The 16,440-nt window shown below is 35.3% G+C and overlaps 1 protein-coding gene across 4 annotated transcripts in view; it reads left to right on the top strand.

The window, feature by feature from the left end:
- The window catches only part of DDX1 (DEAD-box helicase 1), a 43,861-nt gene extending 29,402 nt beyond the window's left edge, over positions 1 to 14,459 (top strand). For 3 of the 4 annotated variants that reach the window (XM_008055755.1, XM_021711231.1, XM_021711230.1), the window contains 12 exons: positions 540 to 638; positions 1,432 to 1,521; positions 2,507 to 2,695; positions 3,698 to 3,749; positions 5,467 to 5,613; positions 9,409 to 9,500; positions 11,375 to 11,447; positions 11,562 to 11,634; positions 11,717 to 11,759; positions 12,654 to 12,749; positions 13,036 to 13,156; positions 14,120 to 14,459. In XM_008055755.1, coding sequence (XP_008053946.1) covers positions 540 to 638; positions 1,432 to 1,521; positions 2,507 to 2,695; positions 3,698 to 3,749; positions 5,467 to 5,613; positions 9,409 to 9,500; positions 11,375 to 11,447; positions 11,562 to 11,634; positions 11,717 to 11,759; positions 12,654 to 12,749; positions 13,036 to 13,156; positions 14,120 to 14,250 — 1,206 coding nt within the window. In that variant the 3' untranslated portion in view covers positions 14,251 to 14,459. The remainder of the gene's footprint in view (positions 1 to 539; positions 639 to 1,431; positions 1,522 to 2,506; positions 2,696 to 3,697; positions 3,750 to 5,466; positions 5,614 to 9,408; positions 9,501 to 11,374; positions 11,448 to 11,561; positions 11,635 to 11,716; positions 11,760 to 12,653; positions 12,750 to 13,035; positions 13,157 to 14,119) is intronic. The other variant, XM_008055756.1, reaches the window with a different exon arrangement.
- Positions 14,460 to 16,440: the final 1,981 nt, after the last annotated feature.

Below are 16,440 nucleotides of genomic sequence, written 5' to 3' on the forward strand. Positions count from 1 at the left end.
TCTGCAGGTTCGAGACCCACCTGGGCAACTTGGCGAGACCTCATCTCTACAATAAATCAAAAACTTAGCCGGGTGTGGTAGCGCACGCCTGTAGTTCCAGCTACTTGGAAGGCTGAGGCGGAAGGATCGCTGCGCCTAGCAGGCGAGGCTGCGGTGGCCGGGAGCAGCCACTGCACTCCAGTCTGGGCGACAGAGTGAGACTCTGACTCAAAAAAAAAAAAAAAAGGAATAATATAGTAGTATTTACCTTAGTGGTAACATGAAATGAAACTTGTAAAATGTTTAGCACTGTGCCTGTTCTTTATAAACACTTGACAAGTAGTAATTATTTCAATTGTTATCAAAACCTTCACATTAATTTCAAAGCATCCGTAATTTTAATGTATGACTTTATCTACAACTTAAGAAAATAAATTTAGAATTGACTGTGACTGCTTCAATGTGCATGTTTTTATTATAAGTAGACACTTATTGATTACTATTTTAAGGTGATTATAACAGTTCAGTTTTTATTAGGTGCTTCTTTTGCTTTTTTCTAGGTAGATATAGTCGTAGGCACTCCAGGAAGACTAGATGACTTGGTTTCAACTGGAAAGCTGAACTTATCTCAAGTTAGATTCCTGGTCCTGGATGAAGCTGTATGTTAAAATAAAATCATACTTTAAAAAAAAGTTTGCTTACATTTTTTGAGATAAAATACGTAGAATTAAGAAAAATAGAATCCATTATTTATATGTTATTTTATATAGTTGAAATCAAGCTATGAAGGGTCTCAGAAAAATTTTTTAAATGCAATATTATGAGTATTTTCTGTCATTGTTTTTAAACAATTTTAAAAGGCTGTCTAATGATGTATTATATGGTTACTTCATGGTTTGTTTAACTATGGTTACTAGAGAAGAGGTAGGTTTGTTTTTTACTCCAGTAGCTATCTTTGTTTGTACATACATTTTTTTACATATGACTAATTAGCTCCTTATGTCAGGGATGCAAAATGTGGACCATCTGGAAAGATAAATGTGTTTGAGACTCTTGAGACATGCTTCCAAATTATTGTCATGTTGGGTTAAACTGGTTTGCCAGCAATGAGGATTTTTTATAATAAAATCATGCTTTAAGGACATGTGTTAGAAGCTACTAACTTTAGTATTCATTCTAGAATACTAGGTTATGGTTTTGGATTGTTTATTGTTGCTTTTTAGGATTTTACTCACAAAGAACTTGAATTTATAATTTATTTTTATGTATTCAATAGAAAATAATCTATCCATTAGAAAATATTTGAAAATATGGCGCTCTGTGTGTGTATATGAATTAGTTTCCTATCTTACATTTCAAGTTTGATTTAGAAAAAAAGATTTTGCTGCGATTAAAAACGTGGTTTTTTTTTTAGTATTGATTAAAAACTTATTTGCTTTGCTTCTCATGCAGGATGGGCTTCTTTCTCAAGGTTATTCTGATTTTATAAATAGGATGCACAGTCAGATTCCTCAGATTACCTCTGATGGAAAAAGACTTCAGGTATAAAATTACGTATTAATGCTTATGAGTAGAATCAAAGGCTTATTTTAGTGTCTCTTATTAAGTATTAAATATTATATAAAATATTTTCTTTTGTAACTGAACCAAATAGTACACACAAAGTTTAGAAATAAAAGATAAGGAAATTTGAAGAGTTTACCTAGGGGCTACTGAAGACTGTAAGTAAAAATTCTTAGTAATTTTGTCCTACAGAGCATTAGGCTTTGTATTCCAGATAATTATTACTGCTTCCTGTTTGAAGGAAAAATAACTTCAGTTACTGAAAAATAGTTACCAGCTGGGCTTGGTGGCTTAGCCTGTAATCCCGCACTTTGGGAGGCTGAGGTGAATGGATTGCCTGAGCCCGTGGGTTCGAGACCCGCCTGGGCAACTTGGTGAGACCTCATCTCTACAATAAATCAAAATCAGCCGGGCATGGTAGTGCGCGCCTGTAGTTCCAGCTGCTTGGAAGGCTGAGGCGGAAGGATCGCTGGAGCCCAGCAGGTTGAGGCTGCAGTGGCTGGGAGCGTGCCACTGCACTCCAGTCTAGGTGACAGAGTGAGACTCCAACTCAAAAAAAAAAAAAGAAGAAAAGAAAAATAGTTACCTTCTTGTAGTTATTTCCTTAAATATTGCTCTTATTACTATTTTTTAAATCTTTCTTAAGTATTTGAGAGGGAGAGGCTTCTGAATGGTGGGGTTAATAGTAACTTAGGATTTGGGGTTTTCAAAAACCTTTTTGTTTAACTTAATTTTTGTAGGATTTTGAGGGAAAGGTGGCATGATTTTTATGTGACAGTGAGGGGACTGAACCTCAGAGAGATCAACCTGCCCAAAGTTGCACCTAGTTGTTGCCACGTAGAGTCAGGTATTGAACTTGCCTTTAGAGTTCAGGTTACTGTACTTTGTGCCCCACATCAATATTTGTATGATGTAATAATTGTAAAATAAAAGTAGATCTAATTTTGGGTTTTCCTATTCTTAGGTGATTGTTTGTTCTGCTACTTTGCATTCTTTTGATGTAAAGAAACTGTCTGAGAAGATAATGCATTTTCCTACATGGGTTGATTTAAAAGGAGAAGATTCTGTTCCAGATACTGTACACCATGTTGTTGTCCCAGTAAATCCCAAAACTGACAGACTCTGGGAAAGACTTGGAAAGAACCACATTAGAGTAAGTACTTTATAACAGTAATATTTGTGTAGAGTAAGTTAATTCATAAATTAGCTTAGCCTTGAGCTCTCTGTGATGCTTAAAACAATCAGATATTGTACCAAAGAAAAGTTCAATATATTGCAAAAGCTTAGGACTTTTTAAAGTGAATAAGTGATTGACTCCATCTTATATTTTTGTGTCTATAAAATTACTTTTGTGATCAGCTTCCTTGATTTAATTTTTATAAGTAAGATTATATAGATCTAATTTCAGATACAGTGATTTCCATTTTTAGTAGTATTTTAGTAGGAGCCCTCATCTAGGCCTTCTGAATGTATCTTGTTCTTCTAAAGATGTTTCATGTGGCCACTTTGTCATTTTCTTCACTGTGATTAGATTTTCCTTTATATAGTGAGGATATGTGTACCTTTTCATAGTAAGGGTATTGTGTATTAAAAATATACAATATTCTGAATACCATATTTACATTTTTATTATTTAAAATGGATATACATATATATATATTTTTTTTTGAGTTGGAGTTTCACTCTGTTGCCCAGACTGGAGTGCAGTGGCATGCTCCTGGCCACCGCAGCCTCAACCTGCTGGGCTCTGGTGATCCTTCTGCCTCAGTCTTCCAGGTTGCTGGAACTACAGGTGTGTGCTACCACGCCCAGCTAATTTTTTGATTTATTGTAGAGATGAGGTGTCGCCAAGTTGCCCAGGCGGGTCTCGAACCCGTGGACTCAGGCAATCCACTTACCTCGGCCTCCCAAAGTGCTGGGATTACAGGCTGAGCCACTGAACCCGGCCTAAAAATGGGTATTTTAGATCATTTTAATGAAGAGTTTTTTGTTTTGTTTTGTTTTAATCTGGAGTGGTTTTGCCTACAGATTATAAAGACATATGTCTGAAATGAAGTTAAAGATAAATACAGTTCTCCTTTTTTAAAAAAAATGGCATCTGTTCAGAATCATTTTTAACCACTCCCCATCCTTTTTTATCCCTCGCTTTTCATAGACTGATGATGTACATGCAAAAGATAATACAAGACCTGGTGCTAACAGTCCAGGTAAGTTAAAAGAATCAAACGTGTTGACAGATTTTGAAAATGAATTCGTTTGCTTTGTTGACTTTATGTCTTATCTATTCTCATGAAGGATGTGAGATGACTTACAGAATCAGACAGAAAATTTGAAAATAAAGGCAACAAAAATAATAAAAGAGAAATGAGGAGAAAGCTGATACTAGTCAACTTAGAGGAATATTAATCATTGAATTTAGTTATTGGTCTTCTGGCATCTAAATTACAGATATTTTGGATTATGGTATTTTTATTGATCATAGGAAACCATCACATTTTTCTGTAATATTGACCTTGAATTTTAGAAAAAATGTTATATTGATTCCTCATATCAAGGATATTGGGTAGCAAAGAAAAATGTCTTTAGCTGCAACTTGCCAAAGATACTGAAATAATATTGAAATAGTTGTTTATTGATTTGTGTGTGCGTGTGTATTAAAATATAAATAACATAAAATTTACCATTTTAACTATTTTATAATGTACAGTTCAATGGCATTAAGCACATATGTATTATTGTACAATCACCACCACTATCTATCTCTGGAACTTTTTCATCTTCTTAAGCTGAAATTTTATACTCATTAAATGTTTATCCATTTTTAAAAAGCCTAACATTAAATCCTAATTCAATGGAGATACTTCTATGCAGAGTTGAGATGCTTTGTTTCAGGGTAATAGTGTTCTGAAGAGCAATAAAGGTATATCAGGCTACAAGAATAATGCTTAGAGAACTTAGAAGATTGGAACCTATTAGACTGTCTGACATCGTTGTCTCAAGTGGATCAGTCATTGACAAGGGTCAGACTGCATCTTCTTCATGGCTGAATTTGTTGGCAGATTTTCAGTGTGTATCAAAAAAGTAAATTATCTGAAATTATGATTAAAGAGAGTTCCTTTGAATTTAGTTTTATATGTAACTTCAAATTCTAGGATATATGCTTGTTTATCCTTATTGTTAGAGAGGAGCAGAGATACTAATTAAAAAATCTGCCATCCCACTGTGGGAATGCATTGTGTAAAATTCCAGTTTTTACTATCTCTTATATTTTCCTTGTAAAAATTTTTCTTAGTTTATACTACAATTAGAGATTAAGAGTCCTTTGAAATATGTTGGGTCAAAGAATTAAAATCTTGCATGAGATAGTTGAGAAGCAACAGCTATAGCACAGCTTCACACCGAAAAACAGAAAATTTGCAAGATAATGACTAAGAAATTACTAACTAGGTTTGGTGTTAAGGTTTTTATTCCATAGAGTGAAGTATATACTTTCTGGTGTTTAGATTGATGCAGAAAGTACCTTAGTTATTTTTAAGAGGCATTAAAATAATTGCATAAAACATTTATTGAGCATTTAGGGAAGTGAATACAAGGCACAATATTATTTGTTCTTCATAAGCAATAAGAACAAAATGTTAGTATGAGTATGTATTTCCGTTAATTTGTGTGTGAATATGTGTCTCTGCTTATGGGTATCTGTATACCCCATAAAGTAGCTTAAAAAATATGAAAAGAAACAAAAACGAATCAGTGGATTAACTCACTATTTCACCTCATCTTATTCTTATCCTAGTTTGTAATACGTAAAGCAGAATTTTTTTAAGGAGAATTAAGCATTCAGTCTATGACTGTAATTATGTATTGCATGAAAAATTCAGATTGAAATTCTGTTGGTTTTTTGTTGTGGTGGTGGTGGTGTTCAAGAGATGTGGTCTGAAGCTATTAAAATCCTGAAGGGGGAGTATGCTGTCCGAGCAATCAAGGAACATAAGATGGATCAAGCAATTATCTTCTGTAGAACCAAAATTGACTGTGATAACTTGGAGCAGTACTTTATGCAGCAAGGAGGAGGTAATTTTTTTCTCACTTGAAACAAGTTGTGTTTATTTCCTCATTTAATAGATTATTAATCTCATGTTAATGCAATCTAGAGTGTATGCACAGAATTTGAAGCAGTAATATGGTGCATTATAAGTATCTGTGCTTATCTAGGACTTTTCCATGTGATGAGCCCTAGGAAAAACAATGAGAGAATTTTCTACATAGGTACATTTTCATTACAGTGAACATGAATCACAGCATTCTAAGGCTTTTATATCATTTGGGAAAAGGGTCAAATTATTGGTTAATGTTAAAATTTAAAGTGTGATCACTTTGTGAAGTAACAGAATGTATACCTTTTAAATCAGTAAATGGGGAAAAAGAGAATGAGGAAAAACCCCTAATCCAAACAAGATTAAGAAATGAAGAGGAAAAAATGAGAAAAAGATGGTTAGAAATAATAGAATAAGATCAGTGATGGAAAAATCTGAATATATGAGTAAACACTATAAATATCAGTGGACTGAGGTCTTCTGTTAAAAGGCATACATTGTTAGACTGGATGAAATCTATCAATATGCTGTTTATAAGAAGCATACCTAAAACCTGAGGACATAAAAAGATTGAAAAAGAAAAGTGATGAAAAAAATATATATATATCTCTCTATATATATCTCAGCTAAAATATTAAAAGAAAATTGGTCTAGCTATATTAATAAGAGCTATATTAATAATTGGTCTAACATATTAATAATTTGTCTAGCTATATTAATAAGAGGTATGATTTTTAAGACAAAAATATTACTAGAAATAAAGAAGGTCGCTGTAATAAAATATTTAATCTATAATGAAGATACAAGGATTCTAATTTTATGCCACTTAATATCAACTATGTAAACCAATATGAAAACATTCTCAATTGTTAAAAAGTACAAAATAAAATCATATTATGATACCACTGTATATACTAAACTAAAAATACAACGCTGAATTTTGACAAGGATATGGAGAAACTGGAGTACTCTTACATTGTTGGTGTGAATATAAAATGGTATGAGTGCTTTGATAGATGGTCTTGCAGTCTTTTATAAAATTAAACATTGCCCTTTTTATTGCCTAGCAATTCAATTTCTAAGTATTTACCCAAGATAAATGAAAACACATTGACAAAAAAAAGTGTGTAAGCATGACCATAACAGCTTTATTTTAACAGCCTAAAACTGAAAACGCACTTAAGTGTCCATCAGTAGGAAAATGGCTAAATGAAATGTGAAAATACTTACATGACAGAATGCCACTCAGCAAAGAAAAGAAATGGACTACTAATAGATAACCATGGATGAATTTCAGAAGCATTGTACTGAATGAAAGAATTCTTACATGAGTGTATTCTGTATAAATCCATATGAAATTCTAGAAAAAAATCTAGTCTAAAAAAGTCAAAACTGTCTGAAATCCTAGAACAGTCCAAAGAGAACAGTAGTTGTCCATAGGAGAGTGGGAGCAGGGATAGACTGGGAAAGTGTGAAGGTGCTTTGTGGGGTGATAATGATAATTTATATCTCGTTGGGACTGGCTCAGCAAATGTTTTTTTTGAGTTGGAGCCTCACTGTCTCCCAGACTGAAGGGCAGTGGCATGCTTCTGGCCACTGCAGCCTCGACCTGCTGGGCTCAGGTGATCCTTCTGCCTCAGCCTTCTAAGTAACTGAAACTACAGGCATGCACATGCACCACCACCCCTGGCTAATTTTTTGGTTTATTGTAGAGATGAGGTCTCACCAGTTTGCCCAGGCTGGTCTTGAACCCCTGGGCTCAGGCAGTCCTCTCGCCTCGGCCTCCCAAAGGGCTGGGAGCCACTGTGCCCAGCCTCAGCAAATGTATATTTAAGATTTGTCGATTTTCTTATATGCAACTTTTACCACAGAAGAAAAAAACCTACACAAATACTAAACTCTACTTCATGATAAACATGCTAAACTGTGTACTGATGTCTGCAATTTACATAGAAATATATAAAAAATAGAAAGCTGAGTTGATAGAGGATAGAGGGGTAGATAGATATGTGATAAAGCCAATCTAGTAAAACATTAATTGTAGAATGTTGGTGGTAGATATATAACTGTTCACTGTTAAACTTCTTTCACTTTTGTTACATATTTAAAATGTAAATGTTGGAAAAATATATGAAGTAAAAACTGACATATATACAGAGTAACAGAAAAATTCCATTATTGTAGTGGGGAAAGACGAACAAACACATCTCTCTTTATGATTGATGTACATCAAGGAGATAGAAACCTCAAAAAGAATTTATAAAATTTGAGCATTTGCAAAGTTTGAACTAATTGTCATATAAAGAACACATTATGCCTTTTTTTTTTTTTTTTTAAGGTCCTAGCTAATAGACTTGCTTGGCTGTTTTAGTTATAGTGACTGTTTTATAATACATAGTTTCTTCTGTCCATGTTTTGAATGGAGAAGTTACTTATGTAGTTAGGAATATTGATCAAATCGTGATATTACTCAATTCCTTGTATCCTCCTTTCCTAAATATTCTGGTTTCCTCTGCCTAGAAAACAAGTTTACCACACTATTACAGGACTTTAAGAGAAGGAGCTAAAGGATCCTTCCCTGCTCCTTGTATACCCTAGCCAGAGAGTAGGAGTGTAGACAATACTTCCCTGAACCACTGGAATTTAGAATGCAAGAAAACCTTAGCTATGTGCCTCTAGAAGTTCTGGATGGCTACTAATTTTTCACCTCTGCATAATTAATTTTTGTCTTAGTCATTTTTATTGAATGTCTTTCAAAATGTATTGTTTCCTTGATTTCTCAAGTATACTTTATTGAACCTAATTTACTACGGAGAATAGTTAAGTGGCGTAATTGTTACTCTGGGCTATCTCATAATGGTTGCCTACAGATTCTCTAGCATTCCAGAAGACTATTTGCCCTCAGTCTGGTCAGAACTGTACTCTTTTTGTTACTGTGTGTACTTGAAGAGTTTTCCTTTTGAGTTTGCACCTGCCTCTAAAATAGCACCTATTCATACTTATAGTTTGCTGCTTCTAATCTGCCGTGGCCAAGAAATCAGATTACTAAATTGCTTAGAACACCTTGAGGGGGGCAAGCTTGTAGGCATGGCCTTTAAGGAAGGACATGAACTTTACAGTGCTTACTTTAGTTCTTCTTTTTTTTTTGAGTTTGAGTCTCACTCTGTTGCCCAGACTGGAATGCAGTGACCGCTCCCGACCACTGCAGCCTCGACCTGCTGGGGTCCGGCAATCCTTCCGCCTCAGCCTTCCAAGTAGCCGAAATTATAGGCATGCGCTACACGCCTGGCTGATTTTTTGATTTATTGTAGAGATGAAGTCTCACTGCCCAGGCAGATCTCGAACCTGCGGGCTCAGGCATTCCACTCACCTCAGCCTCCCAAAGGCGTGGGATTACAGGCTGAGCCACCAACCCGGCTTACTTTAGTTCTTCTAAGAAAGATCTCCTTTGCTACTTTTTGAGCCTTAGCTCTATACAGGCTAGTGAGTTCCTTGAGTACACATGCATTTTAGTTGGCGTGCTGCTTGACAGACTTCTGCTAACAGATTGGGAAGGATGACTTGAAATGTCCTTAAAAGCAAATCAATTTTAATGCTCCATAGAGTTGATTTTAATGGCATCTTGCCTATGTCAGTAATTGTATTAACCATGGTTTATGCCAAGTTGGAGTATGGATTTTTATGGAATTGTAGTCTGAATTTTATTGACATTTTTGCATAGTCTTAGACATATGATTTTCCAAGGTTAAATGTTCAATGTGCTTTTCACTAGGACCTGATAAAAAAGGACACCAGTTCTCATGTGTTTGTCTTCATGGTGATAGAAAGCCTCATGAGAGAAAGCAAAACTTGGAAAGATTTAAGGTACTGATACGTAGTTGGCTACATTTCCTTAATACTTGAAAGGGGAGTTATATCTAGTTTTAGTCAGTTCCCAGTTAATATTTTTAAAGCAATTCTTGTTCTAGTAATTTCAAAATATTTCTACCCTAACTGATGTATCTTCATCGTGGCAGAGATTACTTATCTTTGATACTTAAATGGTAAATGGCTCATTCTCTGTCAACACAATATTACTGTAACAAGAATTTTCGATTTAAGAAAATTTAGTTATTTCAGGTAAATATTTTTAGGAGAATTTTCATTAGATAGTTAAACCATGTCTGTGAGCCTTTTAAAAAATGACTAGAGCAATACTCATAGAACATTTAATTTGTAGATTAATTAAAGACAGGTGTCAGAATATGGTTTGGTAGACTTCGGTATAGTTTGATATTGTTTAGGGCAGACCTTTCCAGTTATGTGCTTGTGGCACATGAATTGGTTATATAGCTCTTGGTACCTGTGGATAGATTTGAGCCATTTAGAACTGAAGGTCAGTAACCTCTTCATGCAAGCATTCTCATCCATTTACTGCAGTGTTTACCCTAATATATAATACAAATATCATTTTCTCTGGGACCCATAGTAAGACAAAAGGTGGGAAGTATTGTGCTCAGTAACTTTGGATTATGTTTTTATGGTAGGTATAATTGATATGGATGTTAAAACATATCACATGACTTCATTTCAGTTTGTTTGCCACCCTCTCTTTCCTGGGCATTATACTGGACCAAAAGTCAATGTGCCCTTCTTCCCTCCTCTAAATCTCTAATTTTGCTGTGCCTTGAGGCACAAGTGACATCTAAAGGCTAATTTGTATTTCTTGGTGGGTACCAGGGGCCTACTCCCTATTATCTACTCTTTAGAATTTTATTTGTTGTCACAAAAAATATGAGGAGGGATCCCCAAAAAACAGGAAGTATCTTTTGGAGGGCGGGTTTCTTGTAGTACACTTGAAATTTCTTCCTCCAAATCAAAGGATCAACCAAAGTTTTGATCTGGAAGTTTTGAGAAGGTTGCATCATGATTTGTGGGGGGAAAAAAAGCATCCCAGGTTGTGGCAAGCAGGCTCCTGGTTCTTCCACCATGACAGTGCACCTGTCCACACCATGTTGAGTGTTCAGTAGTTTTTGACCAAAAAACAGCATAAACCCTGTGTCCCCCACCCTCTCTATTTACCCGATCTCACCTGAGCAACTTTTTTTGTTTCCCTGAGTGAAAAAAATCCTCAGTGGGAAACATTTGGCCAATGTGGAAAAGGTGAAACAAAAAACAGCAGAAGCAATGCATCAAAATTGATGAGTTTAAAAACTGTTTTGAGGAGTGGAAAAAGTGTCTTGGTAGGTAATGTTGCATCAAATGGAGAGTACTTTGAAGATTAATAGTACATGTAAGAGTAAATACACAATTTGAAAATAAATTCTGGGGTTTTTTTTGGGGGGGTCCCCTCTTGTATAACCTCCAGGTAAAATATCTAGTATTCCTGATTTATTTAAATATAAGAGTAGAGATAATGTTTCTGTTTGTATATTTTGTTCTGTTTTATCTTTTTCTTGAATTTCTAAAGTGATTTCTAAAGAATAAGCCAAAATTTAGCAATGGTTTATTATCTTTGAGTAAGAAAGAGAGAAGCAAAAATTACTTCGGTCACTGATTTATTTACCTTTAATGTCATGTTTCACCAGATCATGACAAAAAACTTCCAAGATTTGGTCCAGGAAATTATGATTATCTGGACCTCTAATCTGATAGTGACATTTGTTTTTTAGAAATCTCGTTTAGTGGAAAGATAGTATTTGTTTTTATTTTGTAGTATGTATGCTGACAAATTCTTCTCTCCTCTTTGTTCTCTTTAGAAAGGAGACGTAAGATTCTTGATTTGCACAGATGTAGCCGCTAGAGGAATTGATATCCATGGTGTTCCTTATGGTAAAAAGAAACCTTATATCTGCAGTGTGAATTTTGTGGAACCTAAAGTAAAGACTTCTAATATGTTTGAAAAATTGAGAAACTAATGGCAATTGATATAATTTTTTTTTACAGTTATAAATGTCACTCTGCCTGATGAAAAGCAAAACTATGTGCATCGAATTGGGAGAGTAGGAAGAGCTGAAAGGTACTGCTGGAATCTTTTTTTCCCCTATTTTTAAGCTGTGCTTCAAGAATAAAATCTAATAAAGACTTCTAAAATTTTTCAGAATGGGTCTGGCTATTTCCCTGGTGGCAACAGAAAAAGAAAAGGTGATCTTTTTAGTGCTCTATTATATTCATTGTGTGTATTGTGATTTTAGATGTAGAAGTGAAAGCAGTTTGATTTTTCCCATTTACATTTAACTTCACTGAATATAACCTTTTCTCTATATTCATTGAATGGAAAAATAATGGGGTGAAATTTAGAAAGGAAAAATGCATGATACGATTTTCTCTTATAACCTTAATGAAGTCATTTTCACCACAAAATATTTAAACACTCTTTGGTATGACGCCATGGAAGACTTTTTATGGGTGGGGGGTTAACTTATTTTGATATAATTACAAATTTATAGAAAAGTTATAAGAAACTCCCATATACTTACTGCTCAAATTAACTAGTTGTACATTTTCCCTATTTGTTTTATTATTATATTTAAGATAAAACATTTGAACTTTCTTCTTTTAATTTTAATTTTTATTTTTGTTTTGTTTTTATATAAAGACAGGATCTCACTATGTTGACCAGACTGGTCTTAAACTCCTGGCCTCAAACACTCCTCCTGCCTTGGCCTCCCAAAGTATTGGGATTACAAGCATGAGCCATGGTGCCCAGCTGTCTTTGGAACTTTATTTTTGATACTAATTTTAATATAGTGTGCATCAGTATTTACTTTTTCATCCTGATTTTATCTGAGAATTCCTTTCTATAACAGACATGCATTTTAGAAAAACTTGGATTCTTCTCAAAAAGAACTCTTACAGATGATCTATTTTATATAATGAGCTACTGAATTATAGTAGTAATTGGATGGCATACCATACCTATAATCTATTTTTCTAATGTCTTGAGGGCAGAAAATATTTAAAAACAAATGTATATTATGATTATTTAGCATGTCTCTGTCTCCATGCATGTTAATATTTTTTCTTTCTTTAATTTAGGTTTGGTACCATGTATGCAGCAGCCGTGGAAAAGGGTGTTATAACACAAGACTCAAGGAAGATGGAGGCTGTACCATATGGTACAATGAGATGCAGGTAAGACTTTGGGTAAGGCTCACAAAAAACTTATTAAAATTGGTAACATAGACAACATTTATCCAAAAAAGTTATATTTAGGCTGTCATCTTTCAGTTATGAGGAAAACTAGTGAGTAGTTGGTTACAATGTTGTGAATAGTCTGTTAATTGTAAGTTTTGAATTGATCTCTTCAGAAATCTAAGATTTCTTGTAAGCATTCTAGCTTTCCTGGTTTTATTTAATGCTGTTAAAATGTAACTATTAAGGGAAATTTTTACCTGTATTTTCTCTTCCTTTTACTTAGTTGCTATCCGAGATAGAAGAACACCTGAACTGTACCATCTCTCAGGTGGAACCAGATATAAAGGTACCATTGGATGAATTTGATGGGAAAGTTACCTATGGTCAAAAAAGGGCTGCTGGTGGTAAGCTTTGAATTATTTTAAATTATATTTTAAATTTAATGTGCTTGTTTTGAACTTCAGCTTAGGAAGAGAATAATTTCATTTTATTATGTTTAAAGTGTATATTAGCATATCAATAATTATCTTCTTCTTACTCATAGCATTTTGTCCATACCTATCTTACAGCATTTTTTTTTTTTTTTTTTTGAGTTGGAGTCTCACTCTGTCTCCCAGACTGGAGTGCAGTGGCCGCTCCCGGCCACGGCAGCCTCGACCTGCTGGGCTCCAGCGATCCTTCCACCTCAGCCTTCCAAGTAGCTGGAATTACAGGCATGCGCTACCACGCCCGGCTGATTTTTTGATTTATTGTAGAGATGAGGTCTCGCTGCTCAGGCGGGTCTCAAACCCGTGGGCTCAGGCAATCCACTCACCTCAACCTCCCAAAGGCGCAGGATTACAGGCTGAGCCACCGAGCCCGGCTGTTACAGCATTTTTTATTGTGTGATCTGTATGTGAATGAAGGACAGCAGTTTAGGTATTCCTCTTGAAGTGTTAATGTCAAAAGAGTAGTTGACTATCTTGTGGTATTATTAGGAAACGTGTATAATAGGTGATTTTGAGCAAGGAATCAGAAGCTTTTGACTTAATTCAAGTGATAATTCAGCATATTATTTTCTTTGCCTGGAATGCCCTTTGTTAGTTTGTTCCTGAAAATTTTTAAGATTCAGGCTAAACTGGTGGTTTTCAAACCGAGGGAGGACTGGGCAGGGGTATTGAGGCATCTGTTATTGAAGCCTCATCATTTATTTATATTGAAATAATTGATTTAACATTTTTAAAAGTCAAAGTTCTGGTGATAACTTGCCCAGTAGTACATTTTTATTGCTAGAAGCAATGTTTAAAGCGATATAATTGAGCCAAAGTATTGCTGACAAGTTGTTTCAGGCATGTCATTTACATTACTTTGTAATTTGTGTGATGCAGGTGGAAACTATAAAGGCCATGTGGATGTTTTGGCACCTACCGTTCAAGAGTTGGCTGCCCTTGAAAAGGAGGCGCAGACATCTTTCCTGCATCTTGGCTACCTTCCTAACCAGCTGTTCAGAACCTTCTGATTTTTACATGTACTGAATAAGATTTGAGTAATAAAAGTCTGTAGTCTTAAAACTCTAAAACAGTTGTGCTGCCTCCGAGCAGCAGTATTTATAGCACAGTAACTTAAACTATTAGTGCTAACTCTTGCATGTCAAGAAACATTAGTCTTAGGAATTCTTCAAAAAATGGCAGTTCAGTGAAAATAAATTTGATGTCTATGTTTCATGAAGGTTTGTGTCTTACTTTAAAGTTATATAGATATACATATTTTTCTTTTTTAAGAACACTATGGGCTTATAAGTGGAATTCATGGGTATGTGAATTTGGCAGAGGACCTATGTGGAACCACTAGGGAATATTCCAAAAGTGGAATTTTTCACAGGGGTGGTCGTAAATGGAGACATTTTTCCGATGGTTAAGTTTGCTTAGGTGTATTGAAGCAAAAGGAGAGTTATAACATGAAGGAAAATTGGATGATCCCAATGTAGAGGAACCACTGGGTTAGTTTGGAAGCCTGGAAGATTTTAGGGACTCAGTAAAGATTTTGTGTCTAAGGACTGATGTGATGGTGCAGTGATGATATATCTGAAGGATTATACCTTTTTTTGCGAACCTTTTTTTCCAGATGATATGTACCCAACTAATCTGCTGTCCCTCTAAGTGTTAAAATCAAACTTAAGCTCAGTTTTTTGGAATATATTTCCTTAAACACTGGCTGTTGTCTAAAATATCAGATGGAAAAATACATACAATTGAATTGGGGTTTTTTGTGCCTTTTGACTCTTAGTTTATAAAGTACTCTTTTGGTGTGGGGTGGAGGGTATTATTTTTGACCTAGAGTTTCATTAAGAGCACAGGCTGCTATAATTTTGTGTAATGACAGCTTTTAAACCTTTTTAGTGCCGAAATATTTTGGTAAAACCTTGAGTGAAACTCAGTGTATGAATGGGTTAAAGTTGTAGTGAGAAAACTGTTACCTGGTTTACTTGAGTTACCAGTTAGTGTGAAATAATTATGAAGATACCATTCTTTCACTTATCTCTAGACCACTTTCTTTTTCGAGATGTCCTGGAACTACCATAACAAATCTGAAAGCTGTGTGATGACAGTTTTTTTCAGTGTTTATACACATTAATCACTGCTTTAGAAATGAACTTTTAGTTGACATAACAGCAGAGGAAAGACTGATATTTAGATTATTTAAATGTTAGAGTGGAAGGGATCTTCCTGATATTGTTCATGCCTTTGTTTTGGAAACCTAAGCCTAGAAGAATGTACAGTCACATGGCCTGGTTGGTAGAACTGGAGCTAGAACTTGGGTTTCCTAGTTTCAGATTCTACTCTTTGGGCTACCTTTGGAACATGATTCTCAGGTCCAAATAGGTAGGCCAGAGAGGAATGCTGTATAGAGCTTAGTGATGGCGGAAGTATTGTTCGGTTTTTCCTCTTATATTAATTATCATCCAACTGGAATTAAGCAGGGAACAGAATTTTCAAGGGAGGAGTCGCATGCAACCACACCAGCAGAGGGGTTGGAGATCTGACTTGCCCTTTTTTCCTACCCACTTCACCATTAATCCTTTACCTTACTCTTAGTCTTGGTTCTAGATGCTCATTCCTGCAAGCTTCCGTGTTAATGCTAAGAGTGCAAATAACTGTTAAAGTCTGGTTAAGTTGTGGTCACTGAGCCTGAGAGATGCTGATTGCCTGCCTTCTTCCGGACTGTCTTTCTCAAGTTCTGGTAAGTGGAGTGTGAGTCAAAGTGATGTGTATAACTTCTGGGCCTTCTTCTTCCTGTTCTTTCTCTCCTCTCAGGCTGGAACTTGGATGTGATATTACTGAGCCAGTTACCACCATTAGAAAGGCGTGATAGTTGGAAAATGGCAGAGCAACAAGACAGGGGAACCTGGCTGGCCTAGGGAAGGATAGCTGCCCACCCTCTCTAGACTGCCTGTTAACAATAACTTGATTTTATTTGAGCTGCTCATGTTTAGGGCTCTTTGTTACAGAACTTTGGGGTCTACTCCAACTAATAAAGAACACTAGAGACCCTTGAGAGTCCAGAAAATGCTAGATAGTAACCTGCATTTGCTAGTATTTCTGACTCTTAGTTTCCTCTTGTCCATTCTATAATGCAGGAGTTTATAAGTGTACTCACAGATTGGGGTCTGTGGTTGTGTGTCATCCTTCTCTCTAAAAAGAAATGTCAA

Source organism: Carlito syrichta, unplaced genomic scaffold, assembly GCF_000164805.1.
Source record: "Carlito syrichta isolate Samal-C Ts95f unplaced genomic scaffold, Tarsius_syrichta-2.0.1 Scaffold301950, whole genome shotgun sequence".
Taxonomy (NCBI): Eukaryota; Metazoa; Chordata; class Mammalia; order Primates; family Tarsiidae; genus Carlito; species Carlito syrichta.